General features: G+C 28.0%; 1 protein-coding gene across 2 annotated transcripts in view; it reads right to left on the bottom strand.

The window, feature by feature from the left end:
- LOC117177883 (embryonic polarity protein dorsal-like) overlaps window positions 1-27,694 on the bottom strand; it is a 62,154-nt gene that overhangs the window by 16,451 nt on the left and 18,009 nt on the right. The window contains exons 4-9 of one of the 2 annotated variants that reach the window (XM_033368941.1): window positions 22,216-22,471; window positions 17,742-17,891; window positions 17,434-17,621; window positions 12,944-13,082; window positions 3,378-3,449; window positions 1,830-1,983 (exon numbers count right to left, since the gene is read on the bottom strand). In XM_033368941.1, the coding sequence (XP_033224832.1) occupies window positions 1,830-1,983; window positions 3,378-3,449; window positions 12,944-13,082; window positions 17,434-17,621; window positions 17,742-17,891; window positions 22,216-22,471 (959 nt within the window). The remainder of the gene's footprint in view (window positions 1-1,829; window positions 1,984-3,377; window positions 3,450-12,943; window positions 13,083-17,433; window positions 17,622-17,741; window positions 17,892-22,215; window positions 22,472-27,694) is intronic. The other variant, XM_033368942.1, reaches the window with a different exon arrangement.

The raw sequence follows: 27,694 nt of genomic DNA, 5'->3' as shown, positions 1-27,694 counted from the left end.
TATAAATTTGCCTTAGAATAGGTCAAATTTTATAACCAAAAAGAAGAATTTTCAACCCACTAGTTGAATTTTCTAACAAAAAGATGACTATATAAAAAATTATTTAAACTTTCAACAAAATAATTCATTTCTCAACAAACTATACAGTTGAATTTTTGGCCTAATAATTCAATTTTTAACAAAATGGTCCAATTTTTAAACTAAAAGATTGAAACAATGAATGTTCAACCAAACAGATGACTTTTCGACTAAAACTATAGAATATTCGATTGGAATAAGTTAAATTTTCAGTTAAGAAATTACTTTGCACAAAAAAATTAACTTTCAAAGTAATAGTTACATTTTGAAACGAAGTAATAGATTGTGAACTAAAATTGTAAATTTTTAGATGGAATAGAGAATTTTAAACCATAAATGTCAATTTTCAATCAAGAATATTATTTTTTAACTAAAATTATGGAATATTCAACTAAAATAATAGTTACTTCAACTGCAATAGTAAATATTTAACTGGAATAATTGAGTTTTTAACCGAAAAGAAGAATTTTTAAACAAATTAACTTTCAAAGAAAAAGATTATTTTCTACAAAGAGAAATCGATTTTCTACAAAATATGTGGAATTTAAATAAAAAAGTTGAAATCTTAATTAAAAAGGACAAATTTTCATCCAAATTATTGAATTTTGAAGAAGAGAAGATCAATTTTCAACCAAAAATAAACATTTAGAGTTTAAGTTTAAGGAATTAATTTTTTATCAAAATGATGATTGTTCAATTAAAATGATGAATTTTTAACTGGAAAAGGTGAATTTTATACCATAAAGAATAATTTTCTACACAAAGTTCGAATTCTTTAAAAAGTGCATACATTTTCAAATAACAAGTTTAATTTCTAAATAAAAAATATCATATTTTAGTCAATTAGTTATATTTCCATCCAAAAAATATAAATTTTTAAGAACAGAAAAAAGGAGAACGGTTCAATTTTTAGTTAAAAAATTTAATCCTAAACAACAAAAAACGAATGTTTAACAAAATAGTTAAATTTTCAGAAATGAATTTTAAACAAGAGAGTTTAAATTTCAACCATTCATACGAATTTTTTGCTAAAGAAAGATGAATTCACAATGAGCAACTCTAAAATTTGGAAGAGGGAAGTTTCAAATTGTGATAAATTCTGCCTTTCTTCAGAATTATAATGATAATTCTTTTAAAAAAATCCCGATTAATGTCAAAATTCCCTATTCCAAGTGAAATTACGGATACTCCCTTTCCTTTAATAAAAAATAATGGCTATTTTCTCAAATTCCCTGTTCCAAGTCAGGATAAATGAGAAGTAAGTGAACCAAATGCGAAAAATCCATTTTTTGACAACAAAATCGAGAAAAGCATTGTTTCAATTGAATTTAAATAAACTGAGGTAATATGAAAAATCTCCGACTGTAGATAAAGTAGAAATCACTTTTCTAAATTAAATAACATTATTAAAATAATGAAAACTTGAATTTTTCTACAATCAAAAGTAAATTCTCGGGTTTTTAATTAAAATTACTGTCAAATCGTCACATTGAATCAGAAAACCAAAATTTTTTTTGATATTTTATTTGTATTTGTGAAAATTAATTAGTACATAAATGTTTCTCAGTCCCTTTTCTTTATTTCCCTAAACTTTCAGCTCAATATCTTATTTCGTGTAGACTTAGTATGATAAAAAAATGTCCGTAAATTAGGAATCGGATAAGTGTCACATGGGGAAAAAGGGCATTTTCTTATAATGGAAAATAAGGGAAAAATTGTATTTTACTTAAAAAATGTTGACAATAAAAAACCTGTATTGCTGATAACTAGGTCCAGGTTGTGGAGATGTTGAAAGTGCACAAAAATAGGGATTAGGCGAAACTGATCCACCAGACATCCCGAAAGGTGAAAGCCTCGGTTCAGTTTTGATGCATTTTTTCAAACTCGGACTTACCGTTTTCGAACCTAAAACACCATAAAATGAATACTTCACAAAACTCACCTATGGATTTTAAATCCACTGCAAATAGAACAAAAATATAGTGAGAAAATGAAAATCGAAAAAAGCACATTTCCATGCAAAGCATTAATAAGCGGGAGCCATGTAATTATTTAGATGAATTCTGACCATTATTACCATAAATTTACCATGCAATGGTTCAACAAAAAATTGTTTTATTAAGACTTTATTGTTTATTTTGTATCTCTCTTCTTAAATCCCACTCTAAAAAATGAAATACCAATCTAAATAGTAAATACTTCAAAAAATACACAAACTGCCAACTTGGTGATTGTCAAACAAGCTTTCAAATCAAAGTAAACGTCAAAAACTAAATCTACAAGTCCAGAAAATAGCATACCTGACAATCCGAAATAGTGTTTGTCTGAAAACTGAAATTGAATCTGGGTTGAGAAAATACGAATAATCACCAAGTAGTCTGGCTATACAATGTATATATTATATTATACAAATTTTCGATACAATTTGTCAGTGTATAACATTTCCATAAAAATCAATCTTCTTAAAAATTGTACCGTAAAAATATTGCACATCACTTCATCGTATTACAGTGGGATTATAAAATCGTTTCCAAAGTATTTTCCAGCGAGAGTTTGAATATTCGTTATCAATATTGAGCCACAAAACCCTCTCCCTGAAAAATCTACAATCTATTTGTCTCTCTACACCTTAAATAACTTTTTACCATTTCAATTAATACATCATTAAAAAAAACAAGCCACAAACCAATTCTCGTACAATCGCTGAAAACAAGTTTTCAGCTGAGACCTCTGTTCTGCTTTTTCAATACAAATTACAAAGTAGGTAGCATATACCTTTACAAAATACATTCTTAGAAAAGTAGAAAATACAATATCCTCGTTGTTTTTGGAAATCTTAGAAAAACATGGATGCAGATAAAATTGAATGACATGGAGACGGATTTGAAAAATTCGAGAGTGCCAAAAATTATCTCAGCAATCACAGATTCTTCACTTTTGTGATTTTTTTAGAAAGGGTAAGCGATAAAACAGATAATACATCAGATGAAGAGCTGAGAAACGTCAAAAATTTTACCATGCTCAAATTTTTGATTAATTCGGAATCAGCGAATTCTCCAATGAATTTGAGAATCGATGTCGGTTTTTTTTATTCTTTTAGACTTTGCACACATTTTTAAGGCTATTGAAACGAGACGGATTTTCGCCAGAAGTCTTCAGGAGAGGAAAAGTTTAAAAAAATTAAAGACATCGTTTCTCGGAGCGAATTACACTATTCCAAGAAAAATGCGATGAAACCAGTGACACCGACGACCCCAAATGAAGATGCGGACTCGAGAAATTTTGAAATCAATACTCACGTTTCTCAGGTTTTACCGTCAAAAATTCCGACACACGAGCCTGGGGGGATTTCCTCTTTAGCCCGACATTAGCTATGAATAATTCTTCATTAAACATTTTACATTTCACAAATAAGATAGAAAATAGTGCGCAGTCGAGAAAATATATCCTAGTTGAGAAAAACAGGGTGTCTACTAATTTTTACCCAACAAATTCCAGGTTATTTCCGTTATTTTTGGGGTTTTCCGAGGTTGTGAATATCAAACTTACTCTTAGTAGAAGCACGAATAATACACGCATTTCACATAAGGTTTTCATATGTTGTTCATTTTTCTGACAATTTTTTACACATAATATGGGGAATTTCAATGTCTGCATTATCTGTGCAGATTTGGATAACACTTTAGTTGATATTTTTTATAAACATATCTTTTGTTAATTATTCCTGCTATTTTAATTGGAAAATAATTCTTAATTAGATATAATTTCTAATGTCTTTGATATTAGCGATTAATTATTCAAGAGTAGTTACAAAAAACAATTTTTAATGTTTTATTATGAAAGATTTATTATAATTGCATACTTTTATACTAAATTTAATGTAAAATTCACTCAGTATTAAAATAAATAATTTTTATTAAAGTTTCATGTAGTAACTCTTTAATTTTAATTAAATAATGAAACGTAAATACCAAAGTAATTAAAAACTATGTCGAAATTTTTTGTTCGAAGTCTTAAAAAAAATACATTTTGTTCCAAATATTTTGAAATCCTTAAAATTTTTACATTATTTATGAATATTTTCAAAACTTTAAAACTCTTAAGAAAATGTTTTTATTCTATTAACATTTTTTGCTATGTTTTTAAATTTTTAATTATTCAAAAAAGACAAATTTCTAACAAATTAGTTGAATCATCAACCACAAGAAAATAATTTTTTAAACAAGAAAGATTACATTTTTACTAAAAGAGACGAATTTTCCAGAAAATAGTGAAGTTGAATTTTCTAACAAAAAAACATGAATTTTTACCTATAAAAAAGATTTATTTTTAACTAAAAACGGAATAGTAACATTTTTAGTTTAAATAATTAATTTTAAACCAACCAAAAAATTATTCTCAACAAAATAGTTAAATTTTTAACTAAAGATATCAGTTTTCATTTAAAAAATGAACTTTTAACAAAATATAATTGAATTCAATCAGAAAATAAAGATTTTCCACAATAGTTGAATACTCAACCAAAAGAGATTAATTTTTAACAAAATAATTGCATTTTGAAACAAATAGCTGACAATTCTACCAAGAGATTCCTCAAATTTAAAAAAAATCTTTTAAAATAAATAAATTGCCGACACTTTTAGAAACTTTTTGAAATTTTCTTAAATTAATTTTTTAAATAATTAATTATTCATTATTTTTAAATGTAGATTAAGAAAAACTTGTGTTTTCTTGAAACTTTTTTAAATTCTTCGAAACCTTTGAAATATTTTAAAATTATTTTTGAATCTTTTATGAACTTCTAAACCTTCCAAGTTTCTTTTAGCAGGATCAATATCTTTAATAAAATTTAAACCAATTTTTGCATAAACTTCTGAACATTCTCAATATCTTTTAAAATGATTTTTTGAATACAATGAACATAATCATTTTTCCTCAAAGTTTTAAGAAATTCTGCCTAATTAAAAAAATTGGCTTAAAACGTCCAGAAACGCTTTTGAAAAATTTAGAAATCTTTTAAAATGTTTTTAAAAATTCTTTTAAAATCAATTTCCCGACCTAAAAAATCATCAATCAATTTCCCAGAAATCATAAGATTTTTTTATTCTGTCAAAACCTTTTAAAATTCTTAAGAAACTTCTAAATTTTTTGTCCGAAATCTTCAACAATTCACATCTTGATTACGATATTTTAAAACATTTACAAGTTTTTAATTATACTAAGTATCTTATGAAAGAATTATGTTTTCTTAAAACAATTCAAAATCCTGTAAATTAACAAACAAACAAAACTGTATTCAAATCTTTCAGGTTATTTTTCGACATATTTTCAAATCTTTAAATCGTAAAATCAATCCTTTAAAATAAAACATTAATCATTAAATATTTTCCCAGAAATCTCATTGGTGGTATCAGTAATTTTTATGTTAAATATTAAACTATGTTTAATGTTTAAAACATAATATAGTTTATTAGCAAAATGTTAAAAACGGTTTAGAAACGTCATTAGCATTAAATATATTATACAACATATGCGAGAAAATTATTCAAGAAAAGGATAAACTTTTAAATTTGTCTTGTTATCATAATTAATAAAAAATATCACGTTTTGCAGAACTTTACATGTGATTTCCGTTTCGATTTTTTTCGCGTTTAATTACCGGGCTTTCCCGGCTTTACTTTAACCCTCAAACGGTACACTCCAACCGAATATACGTAAACGGCACACTAGTGCCAATTGTTTGTTTGCAATGTTAATATTAAATATTTAGTATATAGATCATATAATAAACAACTAGCATATATCACGCATATTTAATATATATGGGAATAATACGCTGCAGCTGTGTTTGCGTAAATGCCAGCAAAATGAAAAAACTGCGGGTGCGAATTCGCACCAGTGTACCGTTGAAGGATTAATTCTCTTATATTTCCCGGGTTTACAGGTTAGTAGACACCCTGCAAAATGTATAGTTAAGGCCTCGAGTTTCTTTCAGGGTGACCACTCAAATCTTGAAAAAAAGTGATTGCACAATTTTAAGTATTAGGCAGAAGACATTTTAAAACTGTACATTAATTTTAGTAATTAAAAAAATTTAAGCAATCTTTAAAACAATTGAAGACATTTTTTCTTTGTTAATAATTTTTTTCCTTTCAAGTAGCCACCCTAGTCTTTGTAAATCGGTTTCGATTTGTACTTTCGATGGTTAAAGCAATATCTTAGCGCATAAAATGTAAATCTGCAATCACACTAACTTGCTATTGCGCCGCAAATGCAAAAATTACTATTTGGGCAAAAAATCCTCTTTTTATAAATCTCTTGAGGATAGGACCTCTGAATATTATTTAGGACGTAAGACTTGATTAAGAAATCATTTCTCAGTTCTATAGGCAAACAAGAAGTTGGCGGTTCTAATAGTAAAAAACTTAACATCATAAATAATGGAAAAAAGTTCGTATCAAACATATGCTGCTTTTTCTTGGAGATTCAAATGATCTCATCACAAATCTTGTGCCTATTTTCAGGGTGTCTAGCGTTTATTGAAAAAATCCCGGGTCTTTTCCAGGTTTTCCGTAATAAAAATAAATTTTTCTGACTTTTTTTTACAGTGAAAAACTACTTTTCACGAAACTTTTCAAGAAAATCTGATTTTCTGGTCAAACCCCGCTTTCTGGCGAATGTTCGTTTTACCGTGGTGAACACTCATGAAGATACAATAGAAAATATTTGAAAGTTTCTCATATTTTCATTATTTCTTCTACTTTATCAATAATTGTATTACATTTTTTATAACCCAATCACTTTTTCTGGCAATATAATCAAAGTGAGTTCAATTCCGCGTATAATGATTTAAAAAAATCGGAACTGGTTGTTTAAGTTTTTAAATTTTAAGTTAATTTAGCAGCTAAATTACTAACTCATTGGCCGCAAAAATTCATTTTCAAAATTCCATGTATTTTTGCCTGATTTCTCCCTGACCAATTTTTCATTTTCCCTGACCAGTAATATTGAAAGGCCAGAATTTTAATTTTTCGACTTTTTTAAGATAGAATCTTCTTTGAATGGAATATAACAATTTCTAATTAAAAATTACAAAATTATTTCATTATTTCAATAAAAAAATATTTTTCTACAATAAAAGATGAATTTTTAATAAGAAATAATTTTCAACGAAACAGTTAAAGTTCCGGCCAAAATATATGACTTTCTAACAAAATATTTTAATTTTCAATACAGAATATAATTTTTTAACAAATTAGTTCAACTTTGAACCTAAAAGGTTGAAGTGTCAACCATCTAATCGAAATGTCAAAAAAATGAAGATTAAACTTCAAACAAAAATAGGTGTATATTCAACTAAATAATTGATTTTTTTAAAAGGAAGAGTAATTTTTAACAAAAAACATGCATTTTTAAACAAATATTTGACTTTTTTACAAAATATCATTAACTTTTGAACAAAGGTTCAAATTTTACACAAGTAGTTTAATTTTCTATGTCAAAAACCAATTTTCAACCAAACATGGAATAGTTACATTTTTCAGCTAATAAAAGTTAATTTTGTACTTAAAAAAAGAGTTTTTTTATAAAAGTAGATAAATTTGCGATTGATAAGATTAATTTTCAACAAAAATTATGAATCTTTAATTTAAATATTTTAATTCCTTGCACAATTTTTTATTTTCCTTGACCATTAATATTCAAAGGCCAGAATTATATCCTTGTAATATTTTTAACAAATCATTTTTTCAAAATCCCAGACTTTTCAGGACCAATACAATTCCCTGTTTTTACCTGCTGATTTACAGATTTACCCTGACCTACGGCCATCCTGTGCTGGATAACTCAGTCAAATTTCCATCAATTCTTCTCAATAAGAAAAATTTTAGTATATTAACAGTAAAAAATTATTGAATTAAAAAAAATGTCATGAAATTCTTGTTAACGTTTTACAAAATCGGAAATAAATGACAAACTTTAAAATATTTTCGATTTAGCTTCATGATAAAATCGACAATCTATTTTTAAAAAGGTATATTTTCAACAACAACAAAATAAATAAAAGTTATAAATAAAATAAAAAATTGGGGAGTTATGAATTATTATATACACGAACCTACCAAAAACCAGTTCAGCAGTGCTCTATATTTTAGCAGAGAACAAGTTTAAAACTTTTTTTTTAAGGAAATCAAAATTCCAGGAAAATTCCAGGATTTTCCCCGGGTTTCAAGGATTTCTAGGACGCTAAACACACTGCTACAATAATGTTTCGTCTCATAATTCATTCAAATAATTTTTTTATCAGAATGTGTTTTCTATTAATTATTTATAACCATATTTTATTCAATTATTTTTAAAAATATATTTTTGAGACTTTGAAACAAAACACTTTTGTGATTTAAAAAGTAGCCACTAAAAATATTTCCTTAAATCTAAGTTTGACTAGTTTCGTTCACTAGTTTTCGAAGTCGAATGACATTTTGGGAGACAACAAATGTTGGGTAAAAAGTAACGCCTTATAGTTTATAACTTGACTAGATCGGCACTGAGGCACAGCAAAAACACGATTATAAAAAAAAACAATGGTACATATCAACTGTGTGAGTTGATTATTTGGTATCGTCAAATTAAAAGTACATTCAAGTACTTTTCGTCTGTAAGAAAACCCCAATCGATTTTTGCTCGAAGAAAACAATAAAATTTCAAGCAAAAACCACAATTTTATGATTCAATTTTGAACCTTGAGAATCCTTTTAGGATTGCTTTGATTATCGTGTGACTAAATAATTCAGAGCTGGGCCAGGTTATAGCTTTTATTTATAAAAATAAAATACTTCTATTTTTGTAAACGGACTTGTCGAGCAATTTGTAATTTTAATATATTTTTCTTAATTTTAAAATATATTTTTAGAATCTTCCAAGAATAAATTTCATTTTCTATATTCTAATACCGAAAATTGGTTACATTTAACTTAATAACTAAAATAATTGAAAAAATTTAAGAGCTCAAAGAATTGAAATACTTGAAATGTTTCGAAGAATATTCTGTGAGATCTAATGAGAGAATTTGAAGTTAAATTTCAAGATCCGGTAAATTTATCCCCCTTTCGAAAAGTAAAAGCGAGAAAATTAATGACGGATTTTTAGAAATTTCTTCTTCTTTTGTAACCAAAAGAGGAAGAGAAGGTTTGGCAACTTCCAGAAAATCAAAAAGCTTTTAGATCTTTTCCAAAAGTTTGAAGGTTTTGGAAATTTATTGATTTTTTAGATGTTTATGAAAGTGCCAAAAGAAACAAAATGAAACCAAATGAAAGTTAATAACTATCGAGAAAAATAACTAAATATTTTTCCATTAAATAAATGAATATCTACACTATCACAGAAACGTAGATTTTTAATACTTTTATTAACACTAAGACACTTCAATTTCCAAATTTTTGAACACAACATCAAATTTATATTTGATGTTTCTGCTCTAAAATTGCACCATTTTTTCAATTTTGCTCTTTTCCAAGTTTGAAATTTTGCAAAATTTGAATTAGGATAAACCATTCCACCTGCAAATTCGACACGGTTTTAAATTTTAAACTGAAAAATTGATATTTGTGCCATTTTGAATGTGGCCGAAAAACTTTATTTCCAAAATTCCCTGACTTTTTCCTGTCTAATTTTTTATTTTCTCCGAATATTTTATAGATGAAGTAAAAAATTTTATATTTAAATTGATGAATTTTTAATTTACTATTCTCAGGGCTGCCATACAGCCTTACTTAACTTTAAAAAGTGAAAAAGTGACCTATTTGAACCAAAAAATTTTTTCCAAAAGTGACTAATTTCTAACCCAAAAAGTGACTAACGTGAATAAATAACGTAAAAGTGATGTTTTTTTTTTAAATTTAAGACTTCAAAAAATTTCTATAAAATTAACAATAAAAATTAAATATTGAGCATAATTAAATAAATTTAGAAGAATACAACATAATTCAAAAGAACTTAAAAGAATTCAGGATAAATTATTAACATTTAGGGAAAACTCCGAATGAATTCAACTGAATTGCAAACAAAAATTCAAAATCCGATCAAATCTTTGAACTTAAGAAATTCCTCACTTCGTGTGAATCAATTTCGTCGAAATCCATTAAAATATTTTAAAACCCCGTAAAACTTTATGAGATCTGATATTTTCTAAAACTTCGGAAAATTTATTGAAATACCTTGAGTGCTTTGAAAATTCATTAAAATCAGTGGAATCCTCGAAAATCTTATGAAATTACTTGGGATTTTTTTTTAGTATCTTAAAAACTGATATGACCCTTCATTATTATGTTACTATTATATTATTAACTATATAGGTATGGGAATCTTTAAAACTATTCTAAAATATTTCAAATCCTCTGAAATCCCAATAAATTTTTGAAATCAATTAAAAATTCATTAAAATCTTTCAAATCTTTCAAAATCTTTTGCAATTCCTTCAAACTGTTTTAAACTTTTAAAAGTGCTTTTAAATCTTTTAAAATACCTAAAATACTTTAAATACTTTGAAATCCCATTCATTTACTTAAATTAATTCAAAATTCTGTGGAATGTTTAAAAATTTCCTTAAAATATTTGAAATCGTTTTGTCAAATCGTTTTTGTTCACTTTTAATTACTTAAAGTGCAGATAAATTAAAAAAAAATTATTTATTTATTAAATAAAAATGTTTTTTATCCAAAATTTTCAACATCAAAGGCTTTTATTTCTTATTTGTTCAAGTCTTTAAGAAAGCATTTCAAAATTCGTTAAATTAAAAATGTAAGCTTAGAAATAAAAATTTTAAATGAAAATTTTTAAAGTAAAAAAATTTTGAATTACGCATTGTAAGCTAAATAATAGCATAATTGAAAAACATAAAAATTCCACTAATTATTTAAAAACTGTTAAAATCGAACCTGGACAGATTTTTCTTCTACAAATTTGTAAGAATCCCGGTCAAAAACAAAAAATGCCTGGTCATTCCCTGGTTTTCCTGGTTTCCCAGTCCAGCGGCCCCCCTGAAAATTTCAGTTTTTTCATACTTTAAAGGGAAAAATGATTAATAAACAAATAGAGGAGACAAATGTTCGGAGCGTCAAACCCTTTAGAATTTAATGAACTTTAATAAAAAAAATCCAAATTCCGACCAAAATTGAAGGCTTTGAACATTTTTGAATGAAAGAAGTGAATTTCCTTCCACTGTGCGCCGCTTCTGGTGACTTTGGCAGCCCTGATTATTCTTGAAAGTTACTTAAAGTACTTCCTACCAAAAAATTGCTGACTTTTGCAATTTTCTTTTCATGCCTAATTTTTCCCTAATTGCCAGGTTTTCCCTGACGTGCAGCCATCCTAAAATTACAAATCGCTCTTTATCTACAATCACGAAAATAGAAAATCCTCCGAAAATATTTCCTTGCCTAATCACTCAAAGCCCAGCTCTGACTCTCTCCTTAAGTTTCTTTGACCCCCGTCAAGATCTTGCCGCCCTCAACTGGACTATAATAAAACGACAACTCGTCAAATTCCGAAGCAGTCGCATGTGGAGCCATGGCAGTATAAAGAGCGTAGTTTTCAGCTTCAGTCAATTCAACTCCGTAAGGCGGAGACTCGTCACCCTCTAATCTCAGCGACCTGACGCTAGTTACACTCGCCATACTCGGTCTCTGAAACTGCATTACATCGAGTTCATCGTTCCTCAAGGACGAGTGACTCCCCGCGACATTTAGCGACCGATTGCTCCCGCTCGTCGGACTCACAAACGCATCCTTCTCCTTTTTTTGCCTCTTGGCAAACAACTTCGAGAACAGTCCCTGCTTTGATTGCTTGGGCAAGGTGCCAGGAAGGGAAGGTAAATTTTTATTCGGCGCGCCGAAAGTCGCCTCGGTCTCCATGTGCACTTGAAACGAACCCGGACGAGGCAGAGCCGGCATAGAGGGAGTTTTCCGAATCCGCTTCGGCGGAAGCGGTGGCAGTCTCTCCTCAAATTCACTCGTCACGTCTCGTTTCGATGCCAGAGGTGGCGGAGCGATCGCGATTATGGGACTACAAACAGGAACATCATCGTAATTCCTATCCTCGCCCAAGTCGAACAACTCTAGCGGATTTTTCATCGCCATTTGCAAACTAGTGTAGGTCATATTGTCCCGAACGTCGGTCTCCATCCCATTTTTCACCGAATTCGCTAAAGTGTTTTCAGCCAATTTCGTGTGCGTATCAGCGTAAATCTGGTCTAACTCGGCTACTTGGGACAGAAGCTCGTTCAACGATTGTTTGTCTTCTTCGCTTACAATTTTGCCTGTTTGATTACCGAGTTTTGACTCCTGGGATTTTTGGAAGTCTTGGCCCTTTTGAACCCATTTGCCTACTTCGGAATTGTTAAGCCACTCGGATTTAGTAGATTCGCGATTAGAATCGATTTTTTCTAGATTTATGTTTCGGATATCGTTAGTGTTTTGTATAGAGTCTGAGGGAATTTTGGCGTGATTCTGGTCGGGCTTTTTGATGCAGATGATGCTTATCTCGTTGTTTTCTAAGTCTAGGTTTTTTTCTAAATCTAGTTTAGTTGAGTTTGGCGGACCGAAGGTGGATTTCATTTCGACGTCGCCGTTTTGAGGTTCGAGACTGTTTCGGACGTTGTAGAGATCGTTTAAAGCCCGGAGGGCGGAAAATTTTTCGTGGGATCTTTTTAACTCGAGATCATTATTGTTAAACTCGTCGATATTGCGCACACATCGGGGAATTGTTTGAGTCGAGAGAGAGATCTCGGTGGAAAGAATTTTGTCTAAAGTACTAAAGTCGGTCTTCTTTCTGGCGAACGCTTTTCGCAAGGACCAAAAAGCGGGTCTACCTGTACCTAATGGAAGCATCTCGAAGTCCCGTGGTGGGCCGCGCTCTGGTTTATTCCTCAACGTCAACTGTACTTGAACTGTCACTGGCTCTGTTATTTCCTGGTTGTTATACTTTGGAGTCCGAAAATATATTGCGTGCTGAAAAAGGATCAATTGTTTGAGGAAAATTATCCTTTCAAAGTGAAGGGAAATTAATAGTTGCAGATTTTAAATTTGGATAGCGAATAAGTTCAAAAAATAATATTGAGATATAATTTTATAGGAATTAGGGAGATCGGAAATATTCACTAAAATAGGCGAATGCGTTCTTTTAACCCTCAATTGTCACACGTGCAACGAATACCGGTAATTGTCACACGGGGTCCAGTAGACCCCAGCGTAGAAAACTGGATAATTTGTCGAGTTTTGAATAGACTTACCTGAAACTTTTTGTGGATGCTCCTGAAAGCCTTGTGAACAATATGCTATTGCTTATATAAAAAATCATATGTTAATATAGTGAAAAAAATGCAAATATGAAGTAGTCATTATAGAAATATTCGCCACTGAAAAAAGAATGGGGTCCATTGGACCCCGAGTGACAATTAAGGGTTAAATAAAATAAATGTTAGGTACCATATTGAATTCAATTTGTAACAAATTAAATTCTTAGGATTTAGAGTCTAAACATTGCATTTTCGATAAAATAGTTTAACTTTTAGCATTTTAGCTTAAACAGAGAATTTACAAAGCATTTAAGAAATTTTAAAGTATTTATTGTTTAAACAAATATATATCGTAATTACTATATATATTTTTACAAAAACATTCTAGAGTGAAATAAACTTATACTTTTTTAACCCTCGAAGTGCATACATGGTAAAAATCACGGTAAAGTGCAACGTGGGTGTTCAACACCCTAGCATATTTAATCATGTATTGTTTAACACCTATTGAATATTCTGTCACAATAAAACTACCCGATATAGTTTAAGGTATCTTTTATAAGGTAGAGTTGATTTTACAGCCATTTATTTATTTTAATTTTGTTAAAAAAATGATTGAAAAAAAGTGAAAAAATGGGTTTTTTTTACTTAAATATGCATAACTCACGCATTTTTAATTATTTGAACCTGAAAATTGATGACTATACTTTGAAATAGTGTAATTTCATTTTTAAAAATATTGCAACATGGGTACATTCAAAAAATATATTTATTTGTACCCCACGATTTTTGTACCTCCACTTTCAGCAGCTGCTGGCGACACATACTCAATTTTTTCAAATTAAGTATGGTTTATGGTTTATGGTTTAAGGGTTAAACTACAGAGTTGCTACGGATTCGGTAATTCCAGAAAGTCAGGGTATGTCAGGGAAAATCTGATAGAGTTAGGGAATTTTTGAAAAAATAAAGTTGAAGTTAATTTTATTATTATGGATTGTTGAAAATTCATCTTTTTTGGTCGAATTCAACTATTTTTGGTATAAAATGAAAATTCTTGTTGCTTAAAAATTCATTTATTTGGTTGATGATTTATCATTTTAGTTGACAAACCTTTTTTTTTTGTTCAAAATTTAATTATTTTGTTGAAAATTATGTTTTCTAGTTGAATATTAACTGTTTTAGCTGCAAAATTACCTCGTACATGTTTGGCACAAAATTTATGTTCTCAAGTTGAAAATTCAAATATTTTGTTTAAAATTCATGTATTTTATTGAAAATTCGAATTAGTGAGAGAATATTTAAGCTTTTTTATGACTAACTCATCGTTTTGGTTGAAAATTCCTTTAAAAATTCAAATGTTGGGTTGCAAATTCATTTACTTTGTTACAAATTCGTCTATTTTGGTATAAAATTCATCTTGTTGATTGATAATTAGTTTTTTATTGTTTAAATTTAAATTTTTAAACTAAAAATGTAACTTCTAATTTATATTGAAAATTGAACCTTTTTATAGAAGTTTAATCTTAGTTGAAAATTTACTTTGACTTTATAAAAAAATGAAGTTTTTAACGAAAAATTTAATTATTCTATTTTTAGTTGAAAATTTATTTTACTAATTGAAAATTTAAGAATTTATTTTTGTTAGATTTATCATTTTAGTTTAAATTTCACTTTAACTATTCCACTTTTTGTAGAAAATTTACTTTTTTCGATAGAAATTTAATCTTTTTCTCTATAAAATTTTCTGTTTTGTAGAAAATTTAACAATTATATTTTTGTTAAGAATTCGTTTCTTTGGTTGAAAGAATAATAATTAGTTAAAAATTCTTTTTTTTTTTTAAATTAATATTTTTGTTGAAAAATCTACTATTTGGCCAAAAATTCATCACTGTGATAAAAAATTATTTTTTATAAGCTGAAAATTCATTTGTTTTAAGTTAAAAATTATTTTTTTAGCTGAATCCATTTTTGCTTGAAAATTTATATTTTTATTTGAGAGCTAATTAATTTGGCTGAAAACTAGTTCTTTTCTTTGTTTAAAATTTAATGTTTTAACTGAAAATTAAACTATTCTAAGTTTGGTTTGTAAATATATACTTTTTAGTTAAAAATGTATACATTTTATTTAAACTGTATCTTTTTTGGTAAAAAATTTACCTTCAAGGTTTAAAATTAAGTTATTTTTTTGAGAATTCATTATTTTTGGATGAAAATTGATTGTTTTAGTTGAAAATTTAATTCTTCTATTTTTGATTAAAAAAATATTTTTTTTTTTGTTAAACATTGATTTTTCTAACATTTTAACTATTCTAATTTTAGCTGAAAATTTATATTTTTTAGATGAAAATTTATGTACATAAACGTCGAGCATATTCTCATGAGCGTGAGATTTTTTCCAAGGACTTGAGCTCCTTAGAACAATAAAGTTGAATTGTCAACCTCAGGGTGGCCGTACTAATAAAAAAAATTCCCGGTCATTTCACGGTTTGCAAATATTTTTCACGGTAAATCAAATTTAAAAATTCGAAATCTGGAAATATTAAAAATTGAGCCATTACATTTTTTTATCAACTGAAATCTTCTTGAATTAGAATTTAAATAATTTTTATTTACAAATTTTGAAAAATCTGTATGTTTTTTACATTTTTTCAAATTCAAAATATTTACTAAATTTTTTCAAAAATCCTGCAAAATAAAAATATTTCCTTAAAATCTTCCAAATTCAATTTTGATACTTTTGTAAATATTTTAAAATATTCTCTTAAAAATAATTTGTCAAAATGAAAAAATCGTTTTCAATTTTGATACAACTCTTAAGAAAATGTTTTTTTACTTGTTTGAAGCCTTTCACAATTCTTACAAAGATTCTATTTTTTCTGCACATTTAATGTAAATACTGTAAAAAAAAAGATTGCCTTAAAATTTCCCACATTCATTTTTCATAATATTTTGTAAATTTTTAGAAACGTTTTCAAATATTCTCTTAAAACCAATTTTTCGAAAGAAAACAGAATTTTTAATTTCCGTAGGAAATGTTTTTATTCTTGTGATGTCTTTCTAAATACATCAAAATTCAAATTCATCAAAATACTTTAACATAAAAAATGAAATGTTTCAAATAGAAATATTAAAATTGTAACGTTTGAAGTTTAAATTTTTTTGTTAGTTTTGAAAATTTGGTTTCTAATGACTGATTTTAAATTAACAGTCAAAAAATGCTAAATATTGAGCAATTAATCTTTTACTTAAATAAAAAATGTTAAATTTTCAAATTTTATAATGAAGCAATATTTGAAATTTAGTAAATTTGAATGTAATAATTAGTAATGTTTATTTTAAAGTTACTCAAAAATTGAAAATAGTTTATAAAGTTTCAATTGGGCGTTGGAGACTTTCCAATTAAATGGTTTAATTTTTAATGTTAAAATCTGGAAATCCTAAAATTTTGAACTAATTCCGAATCACTTTGTAAAATAGATTTAATTATTATGCTCTTGTTAATCCTTAATGTACAGTTCAATTAAGAAATATTATAATTTATATTCATAGTTGATGAACCAAAAATGTTATGGGTCCTAAATTGTCGATTTCAAACGCTTCTAATTTTTCAATTCTTTAAAACGGCATTTTTAAATTTAAATTTTAAATTCTTTGAATGAAAAATATTTAAAATGAAAGATTTTCGAATTACGCATTGTAAACTGGATGATATCATAATTCCCTGTCATTTCCCGATTTCCCGGTCTAGCGACCACCCTGTATTATTATGATCAATTAATTATCAATCATTAATGAGTAATAATAAAATATACCATTTTTATCATACTATTTTAAGAATAATTGCAGGAAGTTTTTTTGCTTTATCTAAAAAATTTACATTTTATTGAATATTTATGTGAAAAAAGTCACATTTCTCGCAAAAAAATGTTCTCATAATAAAAAATTTTTAAAAGGAGAAAAATGATTATATTACGTTATTTTAAAGAGAAATGACCACTACGGGTTGAAAAAGGGTTAAAGAGGGGAAGAAGGAAAAGAGTGTGAGATCTGATTTTATATCTCACCTGATAATGGACTTGCGTGGGTTGGAAATCAGCATATGCTTCCCAGACCGAATCAGGGCGTTCCTCAAAGAACCGAATTTGAATATCCTCTTTTGAGACTTTGTCACAAAGAATAATCATCTCCAATCCTCCAGCCACTGATGCACTATAGTGGCTCATTTTAAAAATATTAAGACCAGATGTAGCCTCTGTAACAAATTTTAATCACAATTGCATTGGAACCTGAAAGCGTCGCTAAATTTGTCAACTTCATTTACAAATAAATTGATAAGAAATCTATAAGTCTTGAAAAATAGTAAAGTTCGTACTTCTCTCTAAAATAGGTTCGGAAACTACAGGATCTAATGGTATACATCCGGTAGTTCCGTCCTCCAACTTTTTGAGAATGAAGCCTTGAAAACATAACCTGACCTTATTGAGGGCGAAGTTGCCACGAGTTTTGCTGTGAGCAAATCCAGCTGAAAATTGAATTTTATATTCAAAGTTTGTTCAAGTAAATTTCTAATTCAGGGTCCGGACACGTTTTGTGATAATTATAATAAATTTTAACCTTAAAAAAATTGAATTAAAAAAATGGGCTTGTAGAGAATAACAAGATGGAACTTTTTTCTACTTACAGTTTTTCTTTCCGACATATATTTTTAATAATAAAATTAAAAAAGGGGGAAGATAATTTCCCCAAATTCAATTATTTCTTAAAACATAAATCTTGTTTACTTAAATATTATAAAAACTTTTTGAAATTTGGTACACACACTGCTAATTGTTTAATAATAATTAATTGCAAATTGAGACCTACGGTAAGCACACTTTTTTAGTCTCGGCAAAGAAAAGTGTCGATTTAAATTAAAAGTTGAAACAACTTCTATTGAGTAATTTGTTCCTCACTATTGAAGGAAGATTTCTGGAATTTTTTAGATAAATTTATTAAAAATTAGCGGACACATCCATTTTATAAGAAAGCAGGCGATGCCGTCTAGAAATCCATTTTTAACAGATTCTATTAAACATTAAAAAACCTGCCCCTTCCCCAATTGATAGAAAGTCGACTTCTTTATATTTTTAGACATTTCGTTGTTTTCAGTAAATTAGCAAATAACCAAAAATAGGAAGATTTGTAATTCGCAAGTTGCTCAAACCTTTATTTTGTTTTCTTCTTTTTAGTAATATACAGGGCGACCTTTTTAATCGCAGAAAGAAATTCCCGGTCATTTCCCGACTCGCAAATATTCTCCCGGTCAGTAAAATTATACAAAAAAACTCTCTTCTAAATCGCAAAAGTACAAGTAATAAAGAATAAACAACAAATTAAAGCATTCAAAATCGAACTCTTGAATTTTAAACTTCTAAAATAGAAATTTAAAAGTTTGTAAATTCAAAAATATTGTATTCAATTCCTCAATAATTTACACGTATAAACTGGAAGGTACTAAAACTTTTCAACTGAATAACTTCCAACTTTATGAATTTGAACTACAAAGTTCAGAAATTTTAACATGAATAGTTTCAGCATCCTTGAAAAGGGATCGTCCATATATTACGTAAGAATTTTTTCTTTTGTTTATATCGCTGTGTCCTTTTCAACTTGATAAAAATATTATTTTCGTCTTTATTCAAACAACAGAAAAACGTCTTACGTAATATATGGACAATCCCAAAGCTTTAAAACATGTACACTTTTTATTATTTGTAAAAAAATGAGAGTAATTTTAAGATACATTTAGAAGTCTAAAATAATGTCAAATTAATTTAGAATTTGAAATGATTTCAAATAATTTAAACGGAGTTTGTGTAACGACAAAATACGGCTATTCGTACTGAAGTTTCAGTGCATATACCCACAACATAATTTAAAACAAAATATAGATTTTTGCAGATTTCGAACACAAAATTTATAAGCTTTTCAAGAATTGTGAAAGGCTCCGAACGAATAAAAACATTTTTTTTTAATTCCTCGAAAAATTGAAAATGATTTTTCATTTTGAAGAATTATTTCAACAGAATATTTAAAAATATTTTAAGAAATTTCCAAAATTGTCAAAAAAGACCCTGGAAGATTTTTAAGATTTTTTTCAATTTTCAGGATTTTCTAAAAATTATAGGAAAAATTCTATTCATTTTAAAATATGTTTCGAAGTTCTGAAAAAATGTTCACACTTTTGTTCAAATTACTTGATATCATTTTAAGTTTGAAATTAATTTTGAATCTATTCAAAACTTCTAAATATCTCTTAAAATTTAGTCCATTTTTTTACAAATAACACCTGAGTGTTCGATTATTATTTATAGAGAAAAATTCAACAATTTTGCTTACAAAATAAACATTTTTTAAATAGAACAATAAATATTGTAACGTTAAAATTTTAAAAGCTTTTCGAAATTTTAACAATTCAAAGCTTTTTATATCCAACAATTAAGTACCAAACTTTTTACTTTTAAATATTTCGCTTCAATTTAATCGTTTAAAATCAACTGTTAAATATTGCTATATATTAAATAAATATCCTCTTTCTTAATTAAAAAATTTCAAAATTAATGGGTTTAAAATTGACTCATTTAGACTGAAGCAATATTTTTAATTTAATCAAATTTTTGATTACGAATTTATTATTATTATTATTATTATTATTATTATTAAGTTATTTTTAAGTTGAAAATAGTTTAAAAAGTTTCAATCGCAACTTTAATTTTTTGTAATGACTAAGACTTGCGAATTGAAACAGCTACAATATGGAAATTCTTAAACTTTTAACAGATTTAGAATCGTTTTATCAAATCAATTACTGTTCAGTTTTTAATACTTAAAGAAGAGATCCATTAAAAAAAATATTCATTTATTTATATTTACAGTTGTTAAATTAAAACTGTTTTTTATCAACAAATTTCAAATTCAAACGACTTTAATTTTTAATTGTTTCAGTCTTTAAGACTGCACTTTAAAATTATTTAAATTAAAAATAAAAATCTAAAATGGAGAAATTTCAAGTAAAAGATTTTCGAACTGCGCATTGTAGACTGAATGATATCATAATTGAAAAAGATACCAATTCAACTAATTATTTTAAAAACTGTTGAATTTAAACTTGGACCGATTGTTCTTTTGAAACTTTGTAAAATTCCCGGTCATGAAATAAATTCACTGTCATTTCCCGGGATTGCGGTCCTGCGGCCACCCTGAATATAGAATTTAAACAAACAATCTAGTGTCTTTGTTTTGAAATTTTTACTACGAAAAGTACTTGGTGTCTCAAATAATTTCGGAAGGTGCATATTGCTCTCTGATTTATTATATAAATCTGAAAATATATTTTTTTATTCTGTTACTGTAAGACAATATAATTATACATTTCTATTTATTTTTGAGTTTGTGAATTTGAAATACATAAAATATTAATGTACCCTGATAATTAAACGTCTAAATTAATTGTTTAAAGAATTTATTTATGTTTATAGACATTTTTTTAACATTAGAAAAAATTGGTATTAAAAAAAACAGCTAAAAATCATAATTAGCATGAAAAGTTCGCAAAACCTCATTTTTCACTAATGGGGTTTGTTTGAGACCCTATGAAACCGACTGACGGGTGTGATATTCCGAAAATAATTATTCATTTTTATTTTAAAGCTTATTGTAAAGAAAAATGTTTAGTTTAGACATTAAATCCAGAGTCTCGAAACTATTTCTTCTCTCTCTTGTTGCTCTCTAGTATATTATTTTAATGATCCCGTGATAAAATAGTAAATAGAATGTGTAATAAATTGTTAAACTATTTTATCGGAAAAACTAAACCAAAATATATAATTATATATATTTTACAAAGTAATCAAATCCCTGATAAGCAATACTCTGTCAAGAAAAAGTAATTATATTTGTGAAATAAAAAAAAAGGTTTAAAAATAATAAAACGATTATCTAATTTTAATGTTTTTGTGTTAAAAGATTTCAAAAAATGTATAATAAGTAATCTGAAATGTTAAAAAACAGTTGTAATAATGGGTTTTGTGATTGAGGAATAAGCAACTTGCAAAGTAATAATTTTCCTACTTTTTGTTATTGGCTAATTTACTGAAAACAACGAAATGCCTAAAAATATAAAGCAGACGATTTTAGGTTAATAGGGGAAGGGGCAGGGTTTTTAATGTGACTGTCGGTTTTTTCAATTTTTAAGTTCACTCGATACTTTTCTTTGCAGAAACTAAACAAACGTCCTAACCGTTCGGTCTCAATTTGCAATTAATTATTATTAAACAATTAGAAATTTTAACTTTTTTATCTTAAAGGCATTTCTAGGGTATATGGCGTGATTTTACCGAATTTCAAACAATTTTAATAATATTTATCTGAGTAAACACGATTTTATGTTTTAAAAAATAATTGAATTTAGGGAAATTTTCTTCTCCCTATTTCAATTTTATTATTAAAAATATACATCGGAAAGAAAAACTTTAAGTAGAAAAAGTTTCATCTTGTAATTCTCTACAAGTCCATATTAAAAAAAAATTTAATCTCTTGAACTTTAAAATTTGGTTATCATAAAATATTTAAACAATACTTTTTTGCGTTTTCGAGCGCTCGTCACCTTATTGTATCCGGACCCTCAATTACGATATACACTGGAACTTGGATTGCAGGAATCCGTGTTGGGGAAATGATTGACGCCTGTTTACGTTCGGGCGGCCTGGAAATAGGATCAAGGTCACTGCGAGGCATGCCCGCAACCGTTCTTAATTCCAAGTTCCAATGTACCTAATAACTATAAGAAATTTATCATAGGAACCTACTGTTGAACGGATCGACTCCGAATGTTTTTCTAATGCTTAGGGACTTTTCGACGTCTTTCCTTTTTACGCATTGAATACCGAGATTTTGGAAGGGAACTGTCATGTTGTCTCCTTTCAGTTTTACTTTACAGAATCCATGTTCGCAATTTTGTTTCCCGACCAAATTGTGGGGATGAGGTCTGGGTTTGATAGCTGGATTATCTTCTGCTGTCACACAAGATACCACTACGCTCATTTTTCCTGTATATCCTACTATCTGTTATGCAAAAGGATATTCCATTAAAATCATTTTAAAAAAATCAGTAATGAGTACTTTAGAGTATTTGGGTCTTGCAGGGATCACAGCGCTTTAGCAGTTCATTTCCAGGTCTTACAATCCCTATGTGATAAAACGTAGCGACCAAAGGGTACTTTTTGTCACGCTCATAAGGTTCTCTTTTCGAGCTCATGAGGTAAAGAATTCAGAATCAATTCATAAGATTTTAAAACAATTCAAGTTACTTTAAAAATAATATAAATGAATGGGGAAAAAAGTTCTTTAATCAGAAAAATTCCATTGATTTCATTAAAATTGGAATAATTCAAATCCTTTGATCATTTCATCAATTGATCCTCAAGATCAGTTAAATAAAAACTTTGGAAAATTCGAAAGAATTAGAAGAATTCAGGATAAATTAATCACAATTCAGAGTGAATTCCAAAAAATAATTTCAAATCTATTAAAATCTTTGAAAGCATACGAAATACCTCACTCCTCGTGAATAAATTCTTTTAAATCCACTAGAAGATTATTAAATCACGTGGAGATCTATGGAATCCAATGATGTTTTCTAAAAACCTGTTAACTTTATTAAAATGCCTTGAGATATTTCAAAAATCCTTACAATCATTGAAATTCTCGAAAGCTTTTGAGATCCCTTCAAGTCCTATAGAATACCTCACTTCTCGTGATTAAATTCTTTAAAATCCACTAAAATATCATAAAATCTGGTATAATTCCTTGATGACATTCATGAAATGTTTGGAAATATGATAAAATCCTGTAAAATACTTTTAAATACCTTAAAACCATATAGGTACTGAAAAATCGTTCCATACCTTCCGAAATTCTAGAAAATTCTTTATTCTAAAACATTTAAACGCTTTAAAATACCTTCAAATTAATAAAATTAATTAATAATTCCTTGGAATCTTCTAAAATTCCCTAAAATATTTGTATTTAAGAGCTTTTGAAAATTTCTTAGAAGTTTTAAAAATACCCTAAATTTTTAAAAATCCATTCACATTATTGAAATCTATTAAAAATTTCTCGAGATCTTTAAAGATACACAAAAATATTTCAAAAGAATTCCAGACGATTTATACATAGGTATAGACTGAAATGAATAATTTTTATAACCCGTGAGTTCATTTATTGAAAGGCAAGTGACTAATGTGATCTTTTCAGTTTTAAAAGTGACTAAACAGTGATTTAAGAAAAAAAGAATGTTTGGCCGCCCTGATTATTTTTCACAGTACTTCTTGAAAAAATTCACTAATTTTTGTTATTTTTGCTAAAAATCCCTAACTCTTCAAAGCTTTGGTTATATTATAATTATTGTTTAACCCTTAACTGATACAACTCCTTTTTATTGAGCAAATGGCACAACGGGTGTTATTAGCCCCACATCTTAAAACATGTCCCCCACAAGCGGTATTCAATATTTTAGCACACAAACAATATTTAATGTAGTTTAAGATATGTTTTTTTTTAAATGAAATCGGTTCTATAGTGATTAGTTTAATTTAATTTAGTTAAAGAAATTTTTGAAAAAAACGACAAAAAGTGAGTTTTTTTACTTAAAAATTCATAACTCACGTAATTAAAAATTTTTTTACCTAAAAATGATAGGCTTTACTTTTGAGATACTCAAATTTAAGAAAAAAATTACTGCATTATTGATGCTTCCAAAAAATGTAATTATTTTGCAAAATGAAAACTTGATTTTATTTTAAAATAAAAAACACTATATTTTCCCATGTTCAATTCAATTTATTTTTATTTGAATATACAAAAATAGTTAATAAAAAATACAAAACACAAAAGTAACACAAAAAAATAATTTTTCAAACTTGCAACTCTTTTAAACCTACACAGTCGGCGGCAAAGGCATGCGCGGTGCTCATGGCACATAGGGCGATTCCACATGATTACAAGCGTGATTCTAAGTGTGCATATTTGGCAGTGCATTTATTCGATTTTAAGTGTGCAAAATAATGAAAAAAATTATTTCCTTTAGATAATAAACTTACGTTGGAAATTGAATGAAAATGACTGATATTAATGGCATTAATTTTGATTAAAAATCACTTTTTTGCTCACTGACGGAAAAACGGGTAATAAATACCCCACAGTTTTACAAGATCTACTTTGAGCGGGTGCCCAACGTATGCTGGCGTTTGCCGCTCTATATTAACCCATTTTACCTTTAGTTAGAGATGTCAATTAAAGATAAAAGTCGAAACGTGGTCCATTTGCTCGAATTTAGTACGGTTAATTCGAGCTCAAAAATTTTTGGGGTATTTTTTACCCATAGTGTCAGTTAAGGGTTAAGTTCCATTTATATGCTGGAATTTGGGACCGGTCTGTGAGGCCTGCATTTATCTGGAAAATAGCGGAATTTTTCTTTGAAAAGGGACAGGAATTTCTTTTTTCTAATACAAATACGATTTTTCTTTTATTACGCGCAATTTGGAATTGAAATGAATATTAATATTAATATTATTACAAAATTGTAACGGTAACAGCTAATATAAAGACAATTATAATAAAACTGTGGAAAACATGCTCAACAATGATAATTTGCATAAGAAGATAAAACCCAGTCTTGTTCCAACAACAGAAGAATAATTTAATGATATAGCTATTCCATGGGAGAAAAAAAGATTAATAAATGAACAAACGGCATATAAATTAAAAACACATAATAGTATTGTAGCTAAAGCTTATTCTCTTCCAAAAGTGCACGAACCAGATTTGAAATGGAGATTAATTGCTTCCACATTTGGTTCTCCTACTTATAACTTAGCCAAATATATTTCTAATGTTTAAAAACCAGATTCAGGTAACACAGAATCAATTTTTAAGAATAGCTGGAATTTAAAGGTCTGGAATTGTATATCTCATTAAATGTAATTGTTGTGAAAAAGTTTATATTAGTGAAACAGGTAGAAGATTAAAAACTGGAGTTTCATAAAAAAAGAGAGTGCAGAGTTGGAAATTGCAATACAAGTCTTTCGCAACATTGTTGGAACTTAAACCATTATTTTGATTTTAACAATATTAAAATACTTGCTAGAGAAAAAAAAACATATAAAAGACGCATAATCGAATGCAATTTTATGAACAAATTTTTTTTTCAATTAACCTACAGACAGAAATCATGAATGTCAAAAAAATATATCAAAGTATCATAAAAAAAAAACCAAGTTAAAATTCCAGTTAATTTCGGGCGCTTTCCTTATTCGCGGTTCCTTTAAATAATGCCTTCATTCTGTATTAATGAAGTTAGCACCTTAATGTATGTCTCTTGTCTGCTTTGCTATATGTTCGTCGATAACCCTTCGCCTGTGACGGTGGGTATTTAATGCCCGGGCCAAAACGGTTTCAGTTAATAACTTTCCAAAAAGGGAAAGGTGGCCGCTGCTACCACCACCTAAAAAAAGCTATGCAACCAACTTGTTTTTTTGATAATAAAATGTGTGAATATTAATAAAATATTCATAGTTGAGCCAAATAATGTTGTTTAGCCATATAAAGAAATGTTTTTTTTTAATACTAAAATGTGTGAATATCAATTCCCAGCACACGTTTTGTTGCCTTTCTTATCTGTCAAAACTTAAGCATTTAATTTTAAATAAATAAAGCGGAATATTGTTTTTCTTGAAACTGTATTATAAGTCGCCATTTTGGTGTTGTTTAAGTTACGTTATCTTATTTTTTCTTAAAGTTACAAACTTGAGAGTAAATCACTGCATTCTTACCGAGTTGCTTCATTTTTTTAACAAAAAATATATGAAAAAATGTATTTTTCTAACATTTGATGATTGATATGCCTAGTTGAAAGCTTCCAACATTGGCATCCATTTTTATACTATATCAATAGGGTGAAAAAACGGCCGAACGTGAAATACCCACCTTTACGGAGTAGAGGTGCCGAAAAAACGTTTACCGGCGAAGGGTTAACTATGAAATTCTTGGCACACACAGTAGAAGTGAAACTTCAAAAGAATGTCAAAGTGGAATGACCCGAATGCAATTGAAGGAATTCAGAGAACTCAAGGAAATTATGGAAACCATGGAATCCAAAGAATTCGTAGAATTGAAGTAATTCATGGAATTCGAGGACTTCACGGAATTAATTGAATTCGACGATTTGAAGCAATATCGTGAATTCCATGAATTCCGTAAATTGCTTTAATTACTTGAATTCCGTGATTTCCATAAATCCCCCGATTTCCTAGAATTCTTCAAATTCACGAATTCCTTGAATTCCTTAAATTCCATGAATTCCTTAAAATCCATGAATTCCATGAATTCCTTAAACTCCATGAATTCCTTCAATTCCATGAATTCGAGGACTTCACGGAATTCATTGAATACAACGATTTGAAGGTATTCCATGTATTCCTTGAATTACTTGAAGTCCGTAAATCCCTTGAATTCCTTACGTTCCAAGAATTCTTTGCATTCCATGTATTCGAAGACTTTACGGAATTAATTGAATCCCACAATTTAAAGGATTTCTATGAATTCCTTTAAATCTACAAATTCCTTGAATTACCTGAAGTCCATGAATTCTTTACATTCCACGAGTTCCCTGAATTTAACGAATTCCTTGAATGCCTTTTCATTTTTCAATTATCAACTTATAAATATAAATTTTCAATCAAATAGTTAAATTTTCAACTAAACAGAGGTCCTCAACCTTTAAAAAAAAGTATCTTCGAAATGGCAATCGCGATCTCCGTTCCATGGACCTACATTCTGATTAGAAACTAACTATATTTAGATATTGTTATTAAATTTACGGTAAGCAAAAAAAGTTTTAAAAACGAATATAATCTATTTGATGTTTTAACCTTTCACAGAAATCAAAGAAACTATATAATTTAAAAAAACTTTTTATAATTTAATTAATTCATAGCAATAGGAAAAATATGAATAATGATGAATTACGAAAGTTTGATTTAAACATATGATTATCAGTGTGTATATTTTTAAAATAATAATGTAGATCCTATAATAAATTTACCGCAAGTGCAGGGCTTTTCAAATTCGAGACGAAACCATATTGTAAATACAATTCATCGAATTTACGAATTTTCTTAGTGGCTTCAGTCCTCGGGTTGCGGATAGAGGGTCCCTGTACCAAGGGTTTCTGCTGAATATGGTTACAAAAATAAATAGGCAGTCGCGGACAATTGTCCAGGGGTGGTC

Source organism: Belonocnema kinseyi, chromosome 8 (genome assembly GCF_010883055.1).
Source record: "Belonocnema kinseyi isolate 2016_QV_RU_SX_M_011 chromosome 8, B_treatae_v1, whole genome shotgun sequence".
Lineage (NCBI taxonomy): Eukaryota > Metazoa > Arthropoda > Insecta > Hymenoptera > Cynipidae > Belonocnema > Belonocnema kinseyi.
Note: the sequence above shows the minus strand (reverse complement) of the source record. Positions and strands in the feature narration are given on the sequence as shown.